The following is a 20712-nucleotide window of genomic DNA, read 5'->3' as shown; positions in this document are numbered from 1 at the left end:
TGTAACAAACACTACGAAGAAAGATAAGACACTATATAGATTGAAAGAGAGATGTTTGGACCTATTAAAAAAAAGTTTTTTTTTTTTTTAAGTGCAAAGTAAGGAATGAAGAATAAATGTTTAACTTTTATAAAAAAAAAGAAAAAAAAAGAAGAAGATGATCCTATTTTCAAGCATCACGACACCGAAGCCGGTTAGTTCAGCAACATGAGGGTACGGAAATAAATGAAGCATACTTTCACCTGTTCATGAGTGTGTCTAGGTGTGCTGTTTGCATGCATACATGGGGAGGATGGGGGATACATAAAAACCCTAAATAAATATTCAGGATCTTCTACTCTGAGACTATGGTCAAGCTTTAGGGGTGATATTGTTTGTGTATTATACATCAATGCCATGTAGTGAACTAAACCTTCATGAAACAACCCACATGAAGCGAATTTGCACTGCAATAAAACAGGTTCCAACATGAACATGTAGGGTTGCATGCGACACTTGATTTTGCATAAATATTAGTAGGAAACGTTCAGCAGATGGTAGACGTGTGTAGTAGTATTAGCAGTAGTTACTCCATTAATCCGGTGCTTTATACGTTGGTGCATTAATAAATACAGGTGTACTTTTGACACTGAAGCCTACGATAACAGTGCTTCCAGATACATTTAAAGCTAAGATTCAGGTAGAATATCCAGTGCCAAATATAGAGCAGGCAATAAGAAAAGTGCATCGAGTTTTTCTCCTCTTATATAATTAACTCCCTTATAGATGTGAATGTTTGAAGCCACATTAGTCATGTTAAAAGAGCTTTATCATAACAGCTTTCTTGTGAAACCCAACTGTGTAAACGAATGCAAATATGAATGCGTGTTTCCAGCTTTTGGCATGTGTTAAAATAACAAAACTTAAATCTACTAATTCAAATCCATCTAGAGTGTATGCTGAGCTGAGGGCATCCAAGACTGATCCCAGATCAGCGAAAAAGACCACTTTTTATGTGGGACGCCGGCACAAATCACAAATTCTTCCTCTTTGTCTTCAGAGCAGTAACAGGCTGCACCATCGTCTCCATGATGCTGAAGCTCTGAACATTCTATACAAATAACTCAAGCATAAGAATATTAATAATACTCGTTAAGGATGCCAGCCTGGGGAGTCAAAAGCAGCTACTCTATATGTGACCTAATAGTCATAATCATAACACAATTAACATGTGAACAAAAGCCTGAGTCTTAAACAGACACCAGAAGATATTTGATATTAAATATAAAAAGCAATGCAAACTACTTCACAGCAAAGAGCTTGTTGTAACCTTATATATACATACACAATTAAAAATGAACGCTACAGGAAAAGTGAACTAGAGCGAATCGTCCCAGCTGGTGTAGTGTCCATATCCAAATCGATCTCTATATGCAAGTCTAGTATAACAGTGTGTCACAGACTCAGAATAAATCAGTGTCTAAGGTGAAGATGTATTCAAATCCTGCTTCGTTCTGCCCATTTTTTCCTAACACAATGGATTTATTGTGACATTTCTAAGTGCATACATTTGCATCCAACTCAACCCCGTGTCTTTATTTTATCAACTCGTAGGACACTCCAAAACCAGGTCACAGATTCAATCTAGTTCACACAACCTGCCCATAAATGGACATTCAGTTGGGGAATTACATCATTTCCTGCATTTGAGTCACCAGCTTCAGTAAGCGTCTTTATCAAGCATCTTCCCTAATGCTCATAATTAAGCCTCAGAGTTAACATTGAAGAATATTGAGAAGCTTTAAAGATTTTTTTTTTTTTTAAAGAGACTAGCTGGTTCAGTGCACATGGCTGGTAAGAGGTTTATAAGGAGAGATTAAATTGGGGAGGGGTAGAACCTAGAGATACAGGGATACTGGAGGTGGTCATGAAAGGAGGAGAGAGAGGTGCATCATTCTGCTTTACTGCGCTTTGCCGATTTGGGAAGCTTCTCCTGAATCCTGCAAGGGGGAGGGGGGGGGGGTAGAATTGAGTTAACAAATGCACACATTCATAAATAGAAATTAACAACCATTAACATTTAATATGGATTACATGGGCGAGTTAATTTTACACTGCAAATATGAGAATCTTTTATTTCCCTTTACATTTTCATATTCGCCTAAGGTGAACTTGAAGTAAACAATAATTCTAAGCATAATATAATAAATACTGCTAATAATAAATTTTTAATTTCTAAGGGTGCTAATAATTGTTGCACTGTAGCTTTTGATTTTCCAAGAATATATTAATTAATGCTTAAATGTCACTGTAAGTTCTAATTTATCTTTTTCAAACCCAGATTTTTTCTAGAATGTCATATGTACGATACATACTAATATTATACAGATCATTTAAATCCCTCAATGACTTATACATTTTCTTCATAACTGCACAAAGGACTTGGAGTTTTGTTGTAGAACAATACTAACACGGAGCATGAAGGTGAGTGATCACATACTAGCTCTAAGACATTAGTTTTTTTTTTTAACTCCCAAGATGGCTGTAGCGGGAATCCGATATAACCGGGAGTGATCAGCCGATGTAGTTTGAAAAAGAAAACGGCCAATTCCAGTCACTGGCCGGCCAGCCGATTGATCGATCGATGAAATCTGCATCCTTATTCAGCTCCTTTATATCCTTGACTAACTCATGAAGTCCTTAAGTTACATCTAATGAATATCCTATTGCAGTCATGTGGCAATCTGTAACTAGTCACATTTTGGAAATTATGTAATGGGTGCACCAATTCACAATCATAAATAATAATAAATTATCGCTGTGACACCTAGGGTTTAAACATTAAAATTGTCAGGGAAAATGCGATATGATGTGTTCCATGTGGTCTATTTACTCGTTATATTCCCCATAATTTCACTTTGATGGTGAGGGAATTCTTGATGTGGAAATGGCTTTTTATAGCCGTATTGTGCACGTTCAATAACATTAAATATGACTATACATTCTTCAAGACACTTTTAAGACATGAAGTCTTTAGAAATTCTGCTTGGTAAGACCATTATACCAATGTAAAGAAACTTACTTGGCCACTGCAGTGTTAACATGAGTGCGTACAAGTTCAAAGTAGTGATCAATCTGAGTCTAGGGGAAACAAACAAACAAACAAACAAATAGATTAATAAGCAAATGTCTCCTTTTAACAAAATTTTAAGCCAGATTTTGAAGTGTTGCAGGCTTTCATTTTAGGTCACTATCAGCACATGAAAGTGGGTTATCATGGTTTTTTAGGTCACAGTATAACTTTTAAAAAAAGAAAAGGAAGCTGGAGTAAAAGCTCAAATGATACAGAATTTCCAGACTGTATCTAATGCAGCTGCAGAGGATGTCTTGACATTTCATATTTTTACAGAAAGAACAACGTAATGAAAACGACAAAGGTGAATTTTAAGTGTGCACTTACCTTGTATTTCTCATACAGTGGTGGTACAGTAAAGGCAAGGATGTCCACTGCAAAAAAAAAAAAAAAAAAAAGCGAAACATTTTTTAATTAAAATAAATAAATAAAACACTTTCTAATAAACTCAGATTAGAGTAGTGGCACTTTTTTATTTCTGAAAGACCAGTCTTGTACCTAGCACCTTTAGCCTGTCCATGCTTACCAAGAATGAGGATGGTGATGCCATTGAAGACGGCACCCACATATGTCATTAACCACATGACCACGGCCAACTGAAACGATCAAAAGGGCAAACAAAAAACAAAACATATATACAGTTAGTAAAGTCCTAGTGAAAAACAAATGAACAGATTTGTTCCAAACTAGGCTTGATTATTAGTAAATCATCTGCTTATGAATAGTTTTATTGTACATGAACGTGAGGTATAACGACAAGGCAGCCAATTATAGAATCTGTGAAGCACTCCTTTCTCTCTGGAGGGCAGAGTGTTCTAGGTCAGTTCTCCAGCTCTTTAAATCTCTGCGCTATTTCCTCTGAATACCACCGGCTCCCACCCGCCATCATCACATGATCAGAGGCTTATCAACACATCTGCCTCATACAAACAGGGTGAGTGATATAAATTTCAGCTTGCGTCGCGTTGTATTTAATAATAGGGTGACTTGGTGTAACTGAGGTGTGGGAAACAATGTGTTTTATTGTCTTTAGCATGACATAATTCATTTCTAAATTCTATCTGCACAGCTTTCTACTTAATTCTGATTAACTGACCTTGAGGGAATCTACCAAGTCTTCAACCAGGAAGAGGCGGCTCAGTTGCTTTAGTCCACGGTTGATGTAGGTCAGACAACCATCCACGTGCTTGCGGAAGGTCTCAGGAGACAAGCTGACATCCTTCTCCATCAGTTCCCTGCCACAAGCATACAGGTCAACCTAATTATCCCTGCAGTTACATTACTACATACTACAGAGTACAGACACACCCTCAGTTATCTCTGTGGCTTTCTTTGGGAGGAAGAAAAGAGCAGAGATGGAAATGGAGCACAAAAACGAACATGTTTGGTTGAAATATATGATATGAAATATATTTTAATATTTGTTTATTAAAAATGTATGATATTAAATCATACAGGCATGACTATGCAATGAATGAAGAAATTCAGTGGTTACAAGCTTGGCACTGCCATTTTGCTTAAACTAGCAGAATAACTTCCAAAAAAAAAAGGCAACACTACCAAAATTAATTTCTTTTTAGTGATCCTTTAACAAATCCCCCCCCCCCCCCCGCACACAGTTTGAATCAGAAAACCTTACCCTAGAAAATTAAAACTCTTTGCTAACCAATGTGCCAAAATAGATTAAAAAGACAAATTTGCCCAACATTGGTACAGGATAAAACCTTAAGGAACTATCATTCAATAGCACAAACCTCAAACCAACCATTAAAACCCTAATGATAGCAATAACTAAGTCAGCTTGTGAAATTTGTCAAATTTTCTCCTCTCGTTAAAAAAAAAAAAAAAAAAAAAAAATCCCATACGACTCAATTCTCATTTGCTAATACCTGAAAATACGCTAAACTTCTATAAATTGGGATGGATGTATGTATGTATGGATAGATAGATAGATTCGGTGCTGATGACCTGAGCTTATTAACATACTGAGGTTATGAGAATTAAACAGAATTCTTGGTTGGGTTCTTGGTTTGCACCCGAGTGTGAATATTTTATCTAAAAACACTTTACACAAAGAGGAAAAATGCTTTATATGTTGGACATGAGATGACTGAAAAGCACAGAGTGATTTGGTCATAGCAGTCTTAACTTAAAACCTTGTCTAGATCAAACTAAAAACCAGAGCAATGTTGAGCAATAAATGGCTGCAGGATATTGACTGTGCAAATAAGTCCCCCAAATCGATCGGAATATTTCACAACAACAGACCATTTTAAACATTTTCTTTCTTTTTTTTATTTTTCCCCCCATTTTTTTTCACCCCAAAGTCTAGTCATTTTCTATCTAAGACATGTTTTTGCACCGTTTTCTCTCTAGTTTGGTTTCCACTATTGAAACCTGTGTGATATTTTTAATCTGTGCACTTCTTATGCATTACCAAGTCAAGCTCCGAATAATTTGTCTTACTTGAAGGGGTGTCCATCGCTGGACTTCTGCACGGCCTGGATGACGGACTTGTAGACACGGAAGGAGATGGTAACGCAAAGCAGTGCCAGAAGGAGGTAGGAGATGACGCTGATCACGCTGAACGCTGCCAGAGACAGCAGCAGTAGCAGGGAAATGCCAAAGACCACGCCTGACTTTTTGGGGTCTCGCCAGTACACCAAGTCATGCACTGCAAGACAAAGAATGCATGTGTGTGTGTGTGTGTGTGTGTGGATGCATTTGTGGAAATGTATGTAGTGTGGTATGTGTGTGTGTGTGTGTGAAAAGGAGAGAAAAGAAATTAATAATCATCATGCACAACCTTGCCCAAACCTAAATTAAGACATTTTTGTTTTATTATTAGCAAAAACATTTGACCTGGGAATCAAGAGTTGAAATTTATTTTGTCCATTATGCAATTCCAAAAGTTCCCTGAAGGAAGCATTAAAGGAACCTTTTGAGAAAGTCTTATATAACCGACGGCCTGTATCTGCAGAGATTCCTGTGTAGTGCATGTGCTTTAACATCACGCTTATGTGATGCTCATGTTATTGCGTAACATTCTCGAGTCATCAAGCGTGTTCAGAGTTCCAGACTTTCCACACAACCTTGCAACCTCCATCTTTGGTTCCAGTTAGAACTTCTCCTTTCTGTACTAGAACGCCTCCACTACACTACAGCACAAGATCTGACTCATGCAAGCACGGATTACATTTCAAGTAATAATCTAGACAGTATATATTATACACAGAAATACTTAACACAAAGTACCTTAAAGGAATAGATTAATTAATTGAAAATGCAGATTTCATATGAGGAATTGTAGCACTGACTAATATCACATCACTTATTCTCAATCGTCGTCTATACCACTTTATCCTGTATATAGGGTGATGGAGAGGGGCCTGGAGCCTAGCTCAGGAGACTTGGGGCACAAGGCGGGGTATAACCTGGTCGGGGTGCCAATCTGTCACAGGGCACACACACATACCACAGGCAATTTGGTTAGCCCAATCTGCACGTCTTTGTGGGAGAAAACGAGTACCTGGAAACCCACCAAGCATGGGAAGAACAAACAAACTCCATGCACACAGAGGCGGGAATCAAGCAGGGACCCTGGAGGTGCAAGGTGACAATGCGAATCTCTATGCCACCGTACCACTTGGAAATCACATCATTAATAGTATTTTATACCACAGCAGCACTGCTGAAGTCTTGAACCTGACTGATCTGAATGTGCCTAATTTGCTGACAACAGTGCCAGGGTCTTTGCCTTTTCTAATACATTATGGTTTTTGTAGAAGCAATCAATTTCACTGCATAATCAAATGCATACCTCAAGAAAGGGAAATAAAATATAGGTTTGAGTAAAGGCATGTCTCACATGACTCAATGTTATAAAATGGTTAAAAACACTCCCTTTATATTCAAATATAAAGATATAAAAATTATTAATAGGATTGTGTGTTACAACCAAAACTTTTACTAAAAGGGCAAATACATCTACGTCAGATTTTATGTTTTTACAATTGAGACAAAACAATTTGCTCCATTTTTCATGCTCACATTTTCAGAACATTACTTAAAGAATAGAGTATATTATCCACTACAATAATATTTCATTTTATAATTTCTATTGCCATCTATCTAATAAAAATGTATCCACTGTAAACACCATGATACTACCATAAACAAACAAGCCGCATGATAAAAATGTTTTCAAAACTGTGTCATTGTGACATAACTGCAACACAAAAGGACCAAGGCCGATGATTCAAAACCTTAGAAAGCACACCATTGTTTTCACTGCTCCGTTTCAAAAACAATGAGCACCAGCGTGGGGTTTCCTTCTCGCTCACTGCAGGGGTCTGACTCTCCCAGCATGCTTTGCTAATGCCCAGAGGGAACCAGCTTGCACGGAGTGCTCATTCATTATCCCTCCCCTCTTCTCTCCCATGCTCTCCTAAGCGGCCCCAGATACACCAGCGAGTCCCAGCAGTAGCCAAGCTGCAGTGGCCTCGTTTCAGTAGCGGCACTGTTAAGCTCTTAAAGGCACCGGTGCTCTTTATTAAAAAAAAAAAAAAATGTGGGTGCAAGACCATGTGCGAGTTTAGGCATTTAAAAACCACACAGCCTTGGGAGACCCTGGTGGGAGCATGAGAGTTGAAAAGTGTTCAAATGTATATTATTAAAAATAGCACCAGCGAGTCATCGCCTATAGCAAAGTTTGCATCTGGCAGAAATGTTGTGCTAACTTCAGGTCGCAATCTGCAACAAAATCTATAAAAGAAGAGCACCATTTGCTGTTTCTCTTCTGTCTGGAGAGCGACAAGAAACGATCAATTCTGACAGCCTTCAAAATAAATCCTTCCTGATAGGAAAACACTGTACTTCTGCGAGTCAGCTTTATAGACATCCTTGACAGAGTAAAACAAGGTCACTGACCTGGCGCCTGTTTTGCCTGCACTAATCTCTACTAAGGTTGCATGATTTAAAAAAAAAAAAAAAAAAGCTTACATTGCAATTATTTTGACACACATTGAAACTGCAAAGGTGCAACTATTAAATGTACCAATTTGTATTCAAACGCATTTATCTAGGATAACACCAAATAATGGCACAAATGATCCCATTAGGAGGATGTTATGCCAATATTTATTAATCACCTTAAAAGTATAATAAGAATAAACAAATGGTAAATTTATTAAAACAATCAAACTCAACATAAATTCCTGTCTATGTGTTTGAGGGATGGGAATATAGTATCATCTGGTCTCTGATGATTATTCAATTTAATTTCATTTATATAGCACTTTTACCAATGGTCATCGTCTCAAAGCGACTTCACAAAATTAAAAGAAGATTATGGAAATGTGTAGGAAAAAGAAAAAAATTTGTATAAATCATAGTGACGGCCAACAATATGATTGACGCGACGATGATCACGATACGGAGTTTAGATTTTTATTGCGATTGTTAGTATAACGATTTTATAAATATCCCTATTCAATTCTAAACAAACTCTAAGCAAATAATTTGCTCCTTTTACACCGAATGCTGTCCTGCCTGCCAGTCTGAATAGTTTAGAACGTGGCACCTGTAGGGTTATAGAGGTATTATGATTTCAAATGCAAACATAGGTTAAAAATATTATATACAAAATTGTGTAGTAGAAAACTTGCACTCTTTGTGAACCATCAACACTCTCAGGGGGAAGCCTTTAAAATTTAACACCGTCTTCATAACATTTTATAACTTATTCCATCTGTATATCCTATAAATATTACTTTGGAATTAGTAAGGTAAAGATTATTCCAGGCCTTCACAATCAACTGCAGAGATAACATTAAGAGGCAGAAACACCAAAGGAAATATGAACTGTATGAAAATCGCCAACACAATACACAGCAAGGCTCAACTTGACATTCTCACGGAATCCTCGATGCTGAACAGTATTTATTACACACACCCAAGACTGACTGCTTCCCTCGCCCGACTCCCCTGCTGGCCAGCATTCACATTATTTTTGTTCTCCGTACTCGGGTACACCTAGGTATTACAGCAGGTGGCAATATGCAACCACTTAGTTCGCAAGCCCCCATTAAACGAGAAGAAGAGAACGAGAACGTTAACTTTCAAAAGTATGCCTAACATTATTGATATTTCTGAAAACAACATCAAGAGCTACACTTCTGTGTGTTCTTCCTACTTTATCTGCTATGGCTGTGTAGCTCAGAGGATGGGATTGGAGCATGATAGGTGCACACAGATTTTGGAAGAGACCGATGAAAAAGAGAACTTGAGAGCTTTTGTTGCCTTACTTTGTAAGTTGTGTAAATTGTCACCAGCTTGTGAATGTTTTTCAGATGTAAATCATTCTACCAGGTTTTTTAATCATGTGATGCATGTTCAAAATACATAATATTGGCTCAACAAAAGCCATTTGGAAAAAAATGCTACTTTTCTATTATCAAATGGCCAGGCACCAGGATGGTAACTTTCTCCTCTGATAAATAGGAGAGGTTCTCAAAAAAAATAATAAATATAATAAATAAATACTGCCACTTAAACAAAGTTCTTGGTCTGATATACATCGATACATCAATTTATTTCAAAAGCATGCAGCCAAGTATGATTGTGTGTAGGTTTCAAATTGTTAAGGTTTCAAATTGTTAAACGATGTTAAGAGTGTATGTTTAGTACTGGGGCATATTTTGAGTGCAGGGTTAGCAGGCCGACAGCCTAAAGGGAAGACTTTACCTGTCAGGTGGGTTAGTATTAGTGCCAAGACATGCTCTGCAAGGTGGTAGGCTTCTGCCACCCAGATGTCGATTGCCTCAATCTCTTTGGTTAGTGAGGCATCTGGCTGGTTCTCATTTGGAAGATAGTGAAGAGAGGGATTTGGGCAAATGAAAGATTCGGACTGAAAAACACGTTGAGAGAAGGTATCCTTTGCAGAGACTGAAATGTCCTTAGGAATGCTGACATCATGGCTACCCCCAAGCTCTTTTAAAGCACTGATTGTAAGGCACTCTTGCTCCAAGTCCATGACCATAGCAGGTGGAGGGGGAGCAACAGATATGGGCTCCTTAGTGGTCTCCACATGAGCAATGCTCAGAGACTCCTCATCCTGCTGGGATTTTAAACACTCCCTCATAAATTCCACAAAACTATCTGTTGCAGCTGTTGGAGAAACTTCATCCTCACTGGAATCAAGTTCTTTGGGGATTTCTGGAGATGTTTGTGTATCTGGATCAGTGCACTGGATTATTTCTTCTTGTTCAGATTCAATCTCAATGGGCTCAGTTATGGTTGTGGGCTCTTCAGTTATCCAAATTTCAGGAGTACCACGTTGGACTATTCGATCTTGTTCATGTTCTATTCCTACATGCTGCTCGGGTTTGCTTGTGACTTCTGGAGATACCTGTGTATGTGCATCATCATCGTGCTGTATTATTTTATTTTGTTCCGTACTGGTTAATAATAGTCCCCCAGTTATATCACTGGCAACAAAATCAGAGATCACATCACTGATTTTGCCTGATGGATCATCATGAAAAAATTGAGCAGGTGTACTCTCTTGGAAAGATGGCAACTCTGCATCAATCCTGGCCACGTAAACCTCTTCCTCGATCAAAGAAAAATTCCCTGACTCTGTTATCGTCATCTTGTCCTCAATATCTACAGTATGATCATCCAATTCAAGATTTGGCATTTTCTCCTGAGAAAGAAGAGGCTCCACCCGGACATCTGCTGAAATGTTAGCAGGGAAAGGCTCAGGTTTGGTATCATAATTCTGTTTACTTTCAACTGTCTCAAACTCATCAGCAGTGTCCTCATACGACTGCTGAGCAAGCATGGTGCTATTTTCAATGTGTTGAGAGTTAGGTTTTACTAACTCCTTTATATCCTTGTTATTTACAGCAACCACACCAGAATTTAATTGGTCTTTTAAAGCCAGCTCTTCACTAGTATAATGATCCAAGTATGTATCTATATCATTGGACTCAAAATCATGTGAGAGATCTTCATAACTAGGTGGGAGGTCGGGTACAATTTCTGCAGTTGTGTCTAATTTTACGTCATCAAATGGACATTCTGTTGTGGTTTTAGAGATATTTTGTGGCTCTGAGGATTCTGTGCAAGAGTCTTCCGAGATAGGAGTCTTGGAGGGAAGAGATGTCTGGTTAATTGTGTCACTGCCAACATCACCTTGGATTACCTGATGCTTTGGAGAATACTCTTCATCGGAATCTGCAATATTTTCTTGTGAGAAAACATCATCCATTTTTGGAGAATCCTCTTCAAATTCTGATCTTGAAATGTCCGAACACTCCTGAGATGGTGTCGGAGCCTCTGTTGGAGGTTCTTGAGTTATAGGATATTGCCGCTCATCATCTTCCTCTTCAATATCTACTTCATAATCACTGAGAACCTGTTCCTCCGTTTCAATTACATTGATAATGGGCACCTGAATGCTCTGTTTCTCTGGAAATATCTGCTTGTCTGTAGAACTTTCACACTCAACATAATCTTTATCAACGACACCAGGCGCATCTTCAATAACTGTATTATCAGATTCACCAGAGCTGTCAGCCTCAATGATCTGAACACCCTCTGAGCCAACAGCTAGGGAAGCAGGTGGTTTTGCAAAAGAGTCAGCCTGAGGAACAGGAGCTGGAGACTCCAGGGAAGAAGCCTCAAAGCCATCAGGAGGTGCAGCAGATGCAGTTATTTCACTCTCCTGAGTTTCAGAAAGGAACAGAGGTTCTTGTGTGTTTGGGTCAGGTTTATCTTGTTTGTCCCACATGTAGGCTGTCGGTAAAAATCTGAGATCAAATTCTGAATCATCCTCAATGGTTTCTTGCTTTGACTGATTAGACTCATCAACCATTTGTTTTGCCATTTCGTTAGGGTTATCCATGAATTCATCAGGAACACCAACAAAAGATGAAGGAATTACTTGTACATCTGTATCTTTGTTCTTTGTCTCATCAGATGGACATTCAGAAACAACAGTAACCTCTTTCATTTCATCAAAGTCCGATTCACCAATGTTGAAGTTAGGCGCTGGTGGCAAATGAGCTCTCATCCAGTCAGCAGTATCCTCAAAGTCACTTCCACGTCTGGCATCACCAAGAATCTCAAAGGGAGATTCTGGAGAATCTTGTTCACTCGATGGGGGTCGTTTCTTAACTGATGAACGAAGAGTAACCCCATGTATCTCAGAATGAGACTTTTCATAGTGGCGTTCTCTAAAATGAGAAAACCCTCCATCATTCCAATCAGAATCATTTTGCTTAGCAGCTAGTGCTTCCAGCGCTTTGATTCGCTCAGACACAGGAGAGATCTTTATTGGGGAAGAGTCCTGTTTTTGAGATCCAAGGGATGATTCAAAAAGCTCCCTTTTCTCTTGGAAACTACGATCCTTGATTCCAATTGCGGAAATGGAGTTATCGTTTCCACAGGTCAGGGGAGAAAAAGAACTTGGTTGGGAGGAAAAGCGAAGTGAGGTAGGCACACCTTCTGATGGCTTCTCAGAGTCTGGTGCCACCCGTTTGTCTGCATCCATTAAACAAGTAGGAAGGAAGAGAGGGAAAAATGGAGAGGAAACAAAAATCAAGGCACACTATTTTCATAAAGATATGCTAAAGTGGAGGGCCAAACTTGCAGCTCTGGTGAACGCAAACTGTTCACCTCCATATGAGTTTAATTGAATAAAATCACATGTTTGAAAAACAAACCTTTTGTAGGAGATTATTCTGAGCCAAAGGCAGACCCCAAAAACTTTAGCAATCAGCAGTTAGACTAGTACTTTAAACAGCATTCCCAGGATGCTTAGCATCCATTTTGATGCAGCTGAAGCAGTCATGCATTGCAAGGTTTAATGGATTGCTTTTATTCTTTGCATGCTAGTTGGATAATGTAAACCTTAAGACTCAAATCAACATAGAATGGAAGATGCTTCCTTTACAAAGTGCAGATAACCTTGAAAGTTATGAAATAATGTCTTCACCATGGAGTAAACGTGTCCTCTTACTGCTGCGTCTAACACTTGAAAGTGCATCTTGTTCAAGCAACACTACACAGCGCAAAATTACGACAAAAAAATAAAATTACATCTGTAAAAGCCAAAAAGACTAAATGAAAGTCTATATACACACAAACACTGGTATATCAGAACGACCACATGTGCATGCTGTCCAAAAGAGGGCACACTATTCAATTCATGTTGTTAAACTTGTTGCAGATGTTTCCTCATTATAAACGCTATAATAATTTTGAGTCTGCATTTCACCTAAAATGGTAACACAGAAATGAGACAAAATAGGTAATTATGGAAACTTAATGGTTCCTATTAAAATTTCTTATCCTAACTTGTGCCAGGATTTTGCATGCATAAGCAGAAATGTTTAGCTAGCAGCCTTAGCCATGAAGGGGACAGCCTGGAGCAGGCCTTGAAGTCGATCCCTTCCCTGTGTCACTCTACCTGCAGTACCAGTAAAGATGGGAGGGAGGTGCCTCCATACACCGTTAGTGGTTCAGGAAGAACATCAAGGACAGGATTCCTTAGGGATACCAACCCGATCCATTTTTAGAATTCTGCTCTTATACAACGTGAACTTGAACTCAGGCATGTTAAAATAAGTGTGCCAATCTTGGGATTATCCCAGATGCACAGCAACGTCATTCCAATATGTACCCACTGCTGCGAGACTTGCTGCACATTTTAAGCATATGTAAGGGCTTCGTATTCCTGTTTGTAGCCAATGTTAGATTTGGTGAGTGACCACACAAGACTTTATTAAATCTCCTGCTTTTAAATCAGCATTGAAAAGTGAACAAGTTCCTCTTGAATACTGGAGATACTCAAGGATGCATATGGGCAGTAATTACAAAAATTAAAACTGATGCCAACAGGTGGGACTTGGCAGTTCATTAGGATTCCGATGGGCAGGACCATCAGGGGCGCTAGAGACTTTTGGCAGGTCATATTACAGTGCCTCTGGGGGTTGCTACAGAGCACAATTTTAGCTGTGCCAAGCTGACACGCATGCTTTAAAGTGAATGTCCATTTTAATTTGGTCCAAAATCCATGAGCAGCAATGTGAATGAGAAAGTACTCCCATTAACTGCAAAATAAGTAGATAAATACAGGCACAGCATGCATGTCTTTGTTAATTACTGTTGTTCCCAAAAATTAAACAAAGGCTCATTCAGTTAAATTCCTGTCCTTTGCTTCATTTTATTATTGTAATATTAGGCACTGTATTCGGAATATCCAAGATAGTTTCACTTTGACTAAATACTATGCTGTGGCTACCTACTCAGTAGGGTGGCACTAGAGAAAGGGATTGAGAGCAACAGAGCTGCAGCTGAGCAAGAGATGGCATTCTTAGAATAGATAAAACAAAAGAATACACAGAAGAAAAAAAGAAGAAAAAAAAGAAAAGCAGGCCAGCAGCAGAAGAAAACTATACACTTGCCTTGAGAAGACTGAATGAGAGATACAGGCGAAGAGGAAAAAAAGGAATCTGGAAAAATAAAGAGGACAGAAGAATGAGAGGAAAATAGAATCAGAAGTCCTTCTTATTCTCTACAAAGTAAAAAAAAAAAAAAAAAAAAAAAGGATATTAATTCAGTGCCCATACATGCTCCCTCTTACCGGTCTCTTTTGACTGCATTTAACGCAAACTTTTCTATGCATCCTTTTTTACAAGTCAGTATCAATTTAGGCGTTTAAACACCCATACTAGCAAAGTTACCCTGCTCCAAGAGAAAACCTCGGCAGCTTTTTTCCATACATCACTAACAAAGAAACAAAAATCTTCACATACTCCTGCCAGTTTCCAACATTTGACGCGAACAAGCATCAACACAATGCCTCACAGGCAAGAGTTATGTAATCTATGTAGATAATCCATTTTCTGACTACACTGTAGTACTGAAAAACACAGCACATTTTTTCCCAAGAAATCTTATATGCATATTCACATATTTTATAGTACCTCCATCTCGACTACCCACAGAGCTCAGGGTGGAACCTGGGAGTGAACCTCTGAAAGGAGCAAGCTAGTCCAGTAATTCAGCAATTACATGAGTGGTAAGTTGAACTGGCTGTACATTGCTGCCAGACAATCCGCACCTTAGCCTGGGCAAGTGGAACTGGCTGGAGATCAAGCGTGCAGACCTGCTATATGACATTCTTGACTCACCCTACTCTTAGCTCCATTCACTACACGACACACCTTAGACCACACCATGTCACATCTAGAATCACTTAAGACACACCTAGCAAACTCTGGAAGCTTAGCATGTATTCCAGTAGCTCATCAATGATTTCAAAAATGTTCCCATGGCAAGTGAGCTTATTGGAACTACACATTTGACAGGTACAAATCAATGACTAATGGATGTCTTAAGACCACATTCACCATCTTGTATTTTATACACGCGTGTGTGTGTGTGTGTGTATTGCAAACATTACATTATTAAGACTAATTAAATTAAATGAAATGAATAAACAACAGTTTAACATCACACCTTGATTGATCCTTTAAGGATAAGACTGAGGAGTCCAATCACATTATGATTAAAATAAATTAATGGAACAAAAGTTGGACAAACTTTATAACGAAAGTTAACATTTAATGATCTGGAGTGGAGAAACTATGTTACTGTTTTCCCAGTTTCCTTTACTTGTCCTCTTTATTTCGCCACCACCATTAGCAAAGTTATATAACTCGCACTCTGGTCTTGTAGACAATTTCCTAAAGCTAATAAATAGTTATTAACTACTCTAAAAATATTGAAATTAATATTGAAATATTTTTACACATCAATGTTTCTGTGATTCTGCAAGAAACTAAATCAAGGGAATTGCCATTCAACCAATCTACATCTTATGTACTGAGGCGCATTCCCACAACTTCCACATCTTCAGATCAGACCATGTGGCTCTCTGCTATCATGTAAGGGAAAACAGATACTTCCTGATGAAATCCAGTATATGAGCAGTTGGGTCATATCTGCATATGCAGCACGTCCTACAATGGCATGGACGTCAAGCGTGTCATAGTCGTATTACTGACACCAGAGGGTAGTGACCTGAAAAGTGCCTAATCTTAATAGTAGTCCTCTTGCCAGCATTTTCAGCTTTGTCGGAGTACTAAATGTTATAACTGACAACAGTAGACAAATAGATCAAAGACATTTGAATATCTGGGGAAAAAAAAAGAAGACAATTCAGTTGCATTTAGAATGCTTTAGGGGCCCACCCATTGCCATCATACATACTGTACAGTAATACTAGATAAATAGAAATGTATGAACACTGCAACTAAAACTTACCCTCTTAACCAAGTAACCTGTACCTAAAATATTTTATACATGTTTAATTGTGCATTTCAAAAGGATGCAGCCGATAATAATAATAAAAAAAATAATAATAAAACATCACTGTAGTGGTACCCCCAAGGGGACATTGTCTGTACCATTATTGTGCATCATACTTGGGAATGTGCATGTTTTGTACCTTTAAATAACCTTTTCCCTGAAGCAAATAAAAATACAAATAAAAAATAAATAAAAAAAATCAGGCTGACTGACCTGCAAATGAATAAGAAAAAGTTTAAAAGAATTCAAGTTATGAGTTCTTTATATAATAGGCAAAATCTAGATTTCATTGAACATTATATATAAAATAGGAAGCAATATAATACTGTATGTATAATTACCTTCAATTATCCTCAATAATTTCCTGTCATAATAAAATTGAGTTGAATTCTTTAAAACATTCTACAATTCTGTTTGACTAGTAGTGGGACCTTAATGTTTGTGCCGGTGGGATTTAACTATTGCTCCTTAAATCTCTAACTAAAGAGAGTGATTCAGCGTTTTTGATCCTTCAGACTGACTGACTCATATCACTTCCGTTCAAATGGAAAAGGCTTCAAAACTACAATACATTCATCTTGATGCCATCAATGTTACCATGTGGTTTTTTAGGCTCATATATTCATCACATTAACCTCACAGGACAGGAGGAATATTGACTTGTTCGAGCTATGATGCTGGAGAAGGCTTTTACGTATTGATTGAACTGCGAAGGCAAAATCACAAAATTTCAGCTCACATATTTTGATTATGCAGTGATTTTTTTTTATGCGGTCAAATTTATTAGAGAAATCAAATATGCTTGATAAAGTCAAATAAAGAAAATAAGGCTGCCAAAGAACCTGGTGGCTAGATACAATCAAAGAATTAAGCTTCTAAAAAAAACAAATAATAATAAATCGAAAAAGTGTAAAGATAGGTGGTTTATAGAATAATAATTTTGACTTTATTGAATGGTTGAGCATAGATTGATCACTAACCCAGCCAAGCCTTTGGAGGGGCGTCTTTTGCAGGGGGATCCTGGTAAGGCTACACATTTCTGTCTCTGCTATTTTTTGTTCTGCTGTATTTCATATTACAGTGGAACCTCGGATTGCGAGTAACACGGTTTTGCAAGTGTTCCGCAAGAGTTTTTAAATAAATTTTGACTTAGAAAGCGACAAGTCTTGGTTTACGAGTACGCATGCGCTTCTAGTTTTGACGCCGAGCATCACATGATCACAACTAAGCCAACAATTTTTCTCTCTCTTGTGCTGCGGTCTCCCAGGGTCCCCGTAGTTGGGTAATGGCTTTTTTCAAATTTGAAGCAGAAGCTGAAGCGCAAATTCCCAGATAACTCAACATTAATATCATGCTGAACAAGGCTGCTAAATGTTGTGTGGGGGAAGGGCGTTTGGTCTTCAGAAAACCTAAACCTTACTCCTTATGTTTGACTCCTAAATAATCATTGCTATGAAACACAACTGTAACCAAGTTTGCAGTGCATCCTGTGATGTCACCATTAAGCAACTACAAAATTTTTAGGAGGAAAACTACAATATAGAACAAGAATCACTAACCACAAAAGTAATCCTTTTGTGGTTAGTGATATAAACTATACCTATATACACTATATAACTATAGCGATATAGTAAATTTTTTTGTGGACTTTCCTTTTACAGTCCAATCATGGTTTGTGACTGCAGTCACTCAATGGTTTAGGCCCGAAATGTTTAAAGATTAAGTTTTTAACCCCAGTCTTCAAATGGGGTTAAAAACGAAAAGACTTGATATCAACTTAAACACTTTTCCAGTTATATTAAACTGTCAACCACATAGTACACAGATATACTATGTACTGATTTCATACTACTTGAAGATGGGTTCCCTGTTGAGCCGATTCCTCTCAAGTTTCCTTCCCACTATCTCTGGGAGATCCCATCCTATTTCTCAGGAACTTTTCCCCTGCCACTCTCGCCCCTCAGCATCAGTGACAAACTGAAAGACGCTGTATACAGCGAAACCTCAGCATACAAATTTTATTCATTCTAAAGGAGTTTTTTTAAGGCAACAATTGCAAAAAGGCGAGTATTGTGATACTAATTTTCAAATGGAAAATAATAATGCAAATGGAGACAATTCATTCCAAACCACCCTAAAATTTTACTAATATTACCAAATATCAACACCATAATCATATTTTTGCATAAAAGATCAAAGTATTTATAAAAAGACTTGTAAATAAAAAAAAAACTTCGCTGAACCCTAATTTATGATTCCTCTTGCTTTTTTAAACTATTTCTTTCTTAATTTTCATTCAATGTGGCTCCCTTTCTTATTGCTACCGTACTTGCTAACTTTCTTGGGACCATAGGAGCCATGTCTTCACTAAATCCTGGACGTATGCGCAACAAAATTTCTATTTTTAAGGCAAAAATTCATAAGGGAGGGCATTCATCTGCTGAGGTTACACTGTAGTCTATCCGTACAGGTAAATTATTTCTATACATTTTTCATTCTCTAAAGCTACTTTGCAAAAATAACCATTGTTAAAGGTGCTATACAAATAAATAAATTATTTAAAAAAAAGAAACTGCCCTGAATCATGTACTGTATATTAGTTTTATAAAAAGGTACACATACTAATGTTTTCAGGTAAACAAAGATACGGACAGAGGGGAAAAAGCTATTCTTTGGTCACAGCTTCCCAGCGACAGTGTGGTGTTTATGGAACGATACTGCAAGGTAACGCTGCTGCCATATTGAAACTCGCGTCACAAACCAACACCTGTAATGACTAACAACAAAAGAACTGGCATCCCAGTGGGTGGCCATTTTGAACAGAGAGCCAGAGAAATATTCAGTGCCACCTACAACACGCATTACAATGCGCTCTTTAAGTAAATACGCAGCTGGTCCTCGAGAAAACACGACACGCTAACATGTTCGATGCTATGAGTTCTTGGGCTTATTTCAATAAGGAGGACATGGCGTAGTTTTGGATCATGGCGATGGAAGAAGGCTTTTCAGGTTTCAGGAGCGTACAAGCTAAACCGACTTTATTTCAGACTTTCTTTTAGGGCTACAAGTACGTGCATTTTTTGCATATTAGAACGGTGAATAAAGAGTTTAGCGTTAGATTTGTACAACATTTTAGGACACACACATCGGTGATTCATGTTCGCTGTCGCTCTGTATGATGAGTGCAACAGCGCTGCAGTGCAGCACAGAACTGAGAGCTCATAAAAAACAACGTCACCATGCCTGTTTTCTGGGCCTCAAGTTTAAAATTAAAAGTCACAAGAAGGTTTAGCTTTAAATTTTCTTTTTTTTTTTTGGTCTTACACACATACAAAACACACGCACACATGTATACACACACACCTATATGCACAGTACAACGTGCAGCGGAAAGCTTACTATTGCTACTTTTTGTTACATAATGTACTTTTTAAAACAAGCATAAAAGAAAAAACTAAGAAAAAAATAAATATGAAAATATTATATATATATATATATATATATATATATATATATATATATTATAATAAATATATTTTACTATATAAAATATATTTGTTTGCTAAATATTTTTTCAAAAATAAATAAGGTCTTTAACCTAATTCGCTCCAAAATGCACCATTACCCAGCATTAAAATAATTTACACTGTTTAAAGTTAAGTATAATGCAAATACACGATTGAGCCTAATAATAATAAACAGCAGATAGAGCATTTCCCTATTCTGTTAAAAAGGAGGCTTATGCAGTGCAGGCGTGACGCTGTTGTTGCTGCCGTTGTTGTTTTTGTGTCTGTTTTAAGTTATTCAGTCATTATGGCTTTGTTTCCTACCAGGACGTAATTTGTTTCTAAACCGATCGCACTCTTACCGGAAAACTTCGAGTCTTTGGAGTGTCCATCGTTCAGCCCTTGGGACGACGATATCAGATGGGATTGTGTCATCGGATCTGCCATGTTGTTTTAATAATGCAGAAGTTTGCGTTTGAAATGCGCAACAGTGCAGTAACGCTGTCGGTGTGAACACAACCGCCCCGGATCACCGGAGTTATTCTTTATTCCCGACCGAGTGCGGAAGGAAACCTCACAGAGACCAAGAGACGGATGAGCGTGCGCGCATGTGGAGCTTCTTAACAGTGTAAGAGGGAAAGAAAAGGGGAGGCGGAAGAGGACTGGGCGGGGCCAGAGAGAGAGAGTTTATTAGGGTGAGAGGTCGCTGACGGG

At 38.0% G+C, this 20712-nt stretch overlaps 1 protein-coding gene across 3 annotated transcripts; it reads right to left on the bottom strand.

Moving 5' to 3' along the window:
• Window positions 1–132: 132 nt before the first annotated feature.
• rtn3 (reticulon 3) lies at window positions 133–20650 on the bottom strand. Of its 3 annotated transcripts, XM_053499695.1 has the most exons (9): window positions 20361–20650; window positions 14584–14631; window positions 9857–12658; window positions 5579–5786; window positions 4209–4347; window positions 3639–3708; window positions 3440–3486; window positions 3062–3120; window positions 133–1979 (listed from the first exon to the last, which is right to left on the bottom strand). In XM_053499695.1, the coding sequence occupies exons 1-9, from the start codon at window positions 20443–20445 to the stop codon at window positions 1931–1933; spliced, it is 3507 nt and encodes a 1168-aa protein (XP_053355670.1). In that variant the 5' UTR covers window positions 20446–20650; the 3' UTR covers window positions 133–1930. The 3 variants fall into 3 exon arrangements, with proteins under 3 accessions (XP_053355670.1, XP_053355668.1, XP_053355669.1); XM_053499693.1 differs by lacking the exon at window positions 9857–12658 and having other exon boundaries at window positions 20361–20647; XM_053499694.1 differs by lacking the exons at window positions 9857–12658; window positions 14584–14631 and having other exon boundaries at window positions 20361–20642.
• Window positions 20651–20712: the final 62 nt, after the last annotated feature.

This window comes from Clarias gariepinus, chromosome 1 (genome assembly GCF_024256425.1).
Source record: "Clarias gariepinus isolate MV-2021 ecotype Netherlands chromosome 1, CGAR_prim_01v2, whole genome shotgun sequence".
Taxonomy (NCBI): domain Eukaryota; kingdom Metazoa; phylum Chordata; class Actinopteri; order Siluriformes; family Clariidae; genus Clarias; species Clarias gariepinus.
The sequence above is the reverse complement of the archived record's forward strand: the minus strand, read 5'-3'. Positions and strand labels throughout refer to the sequence as shown.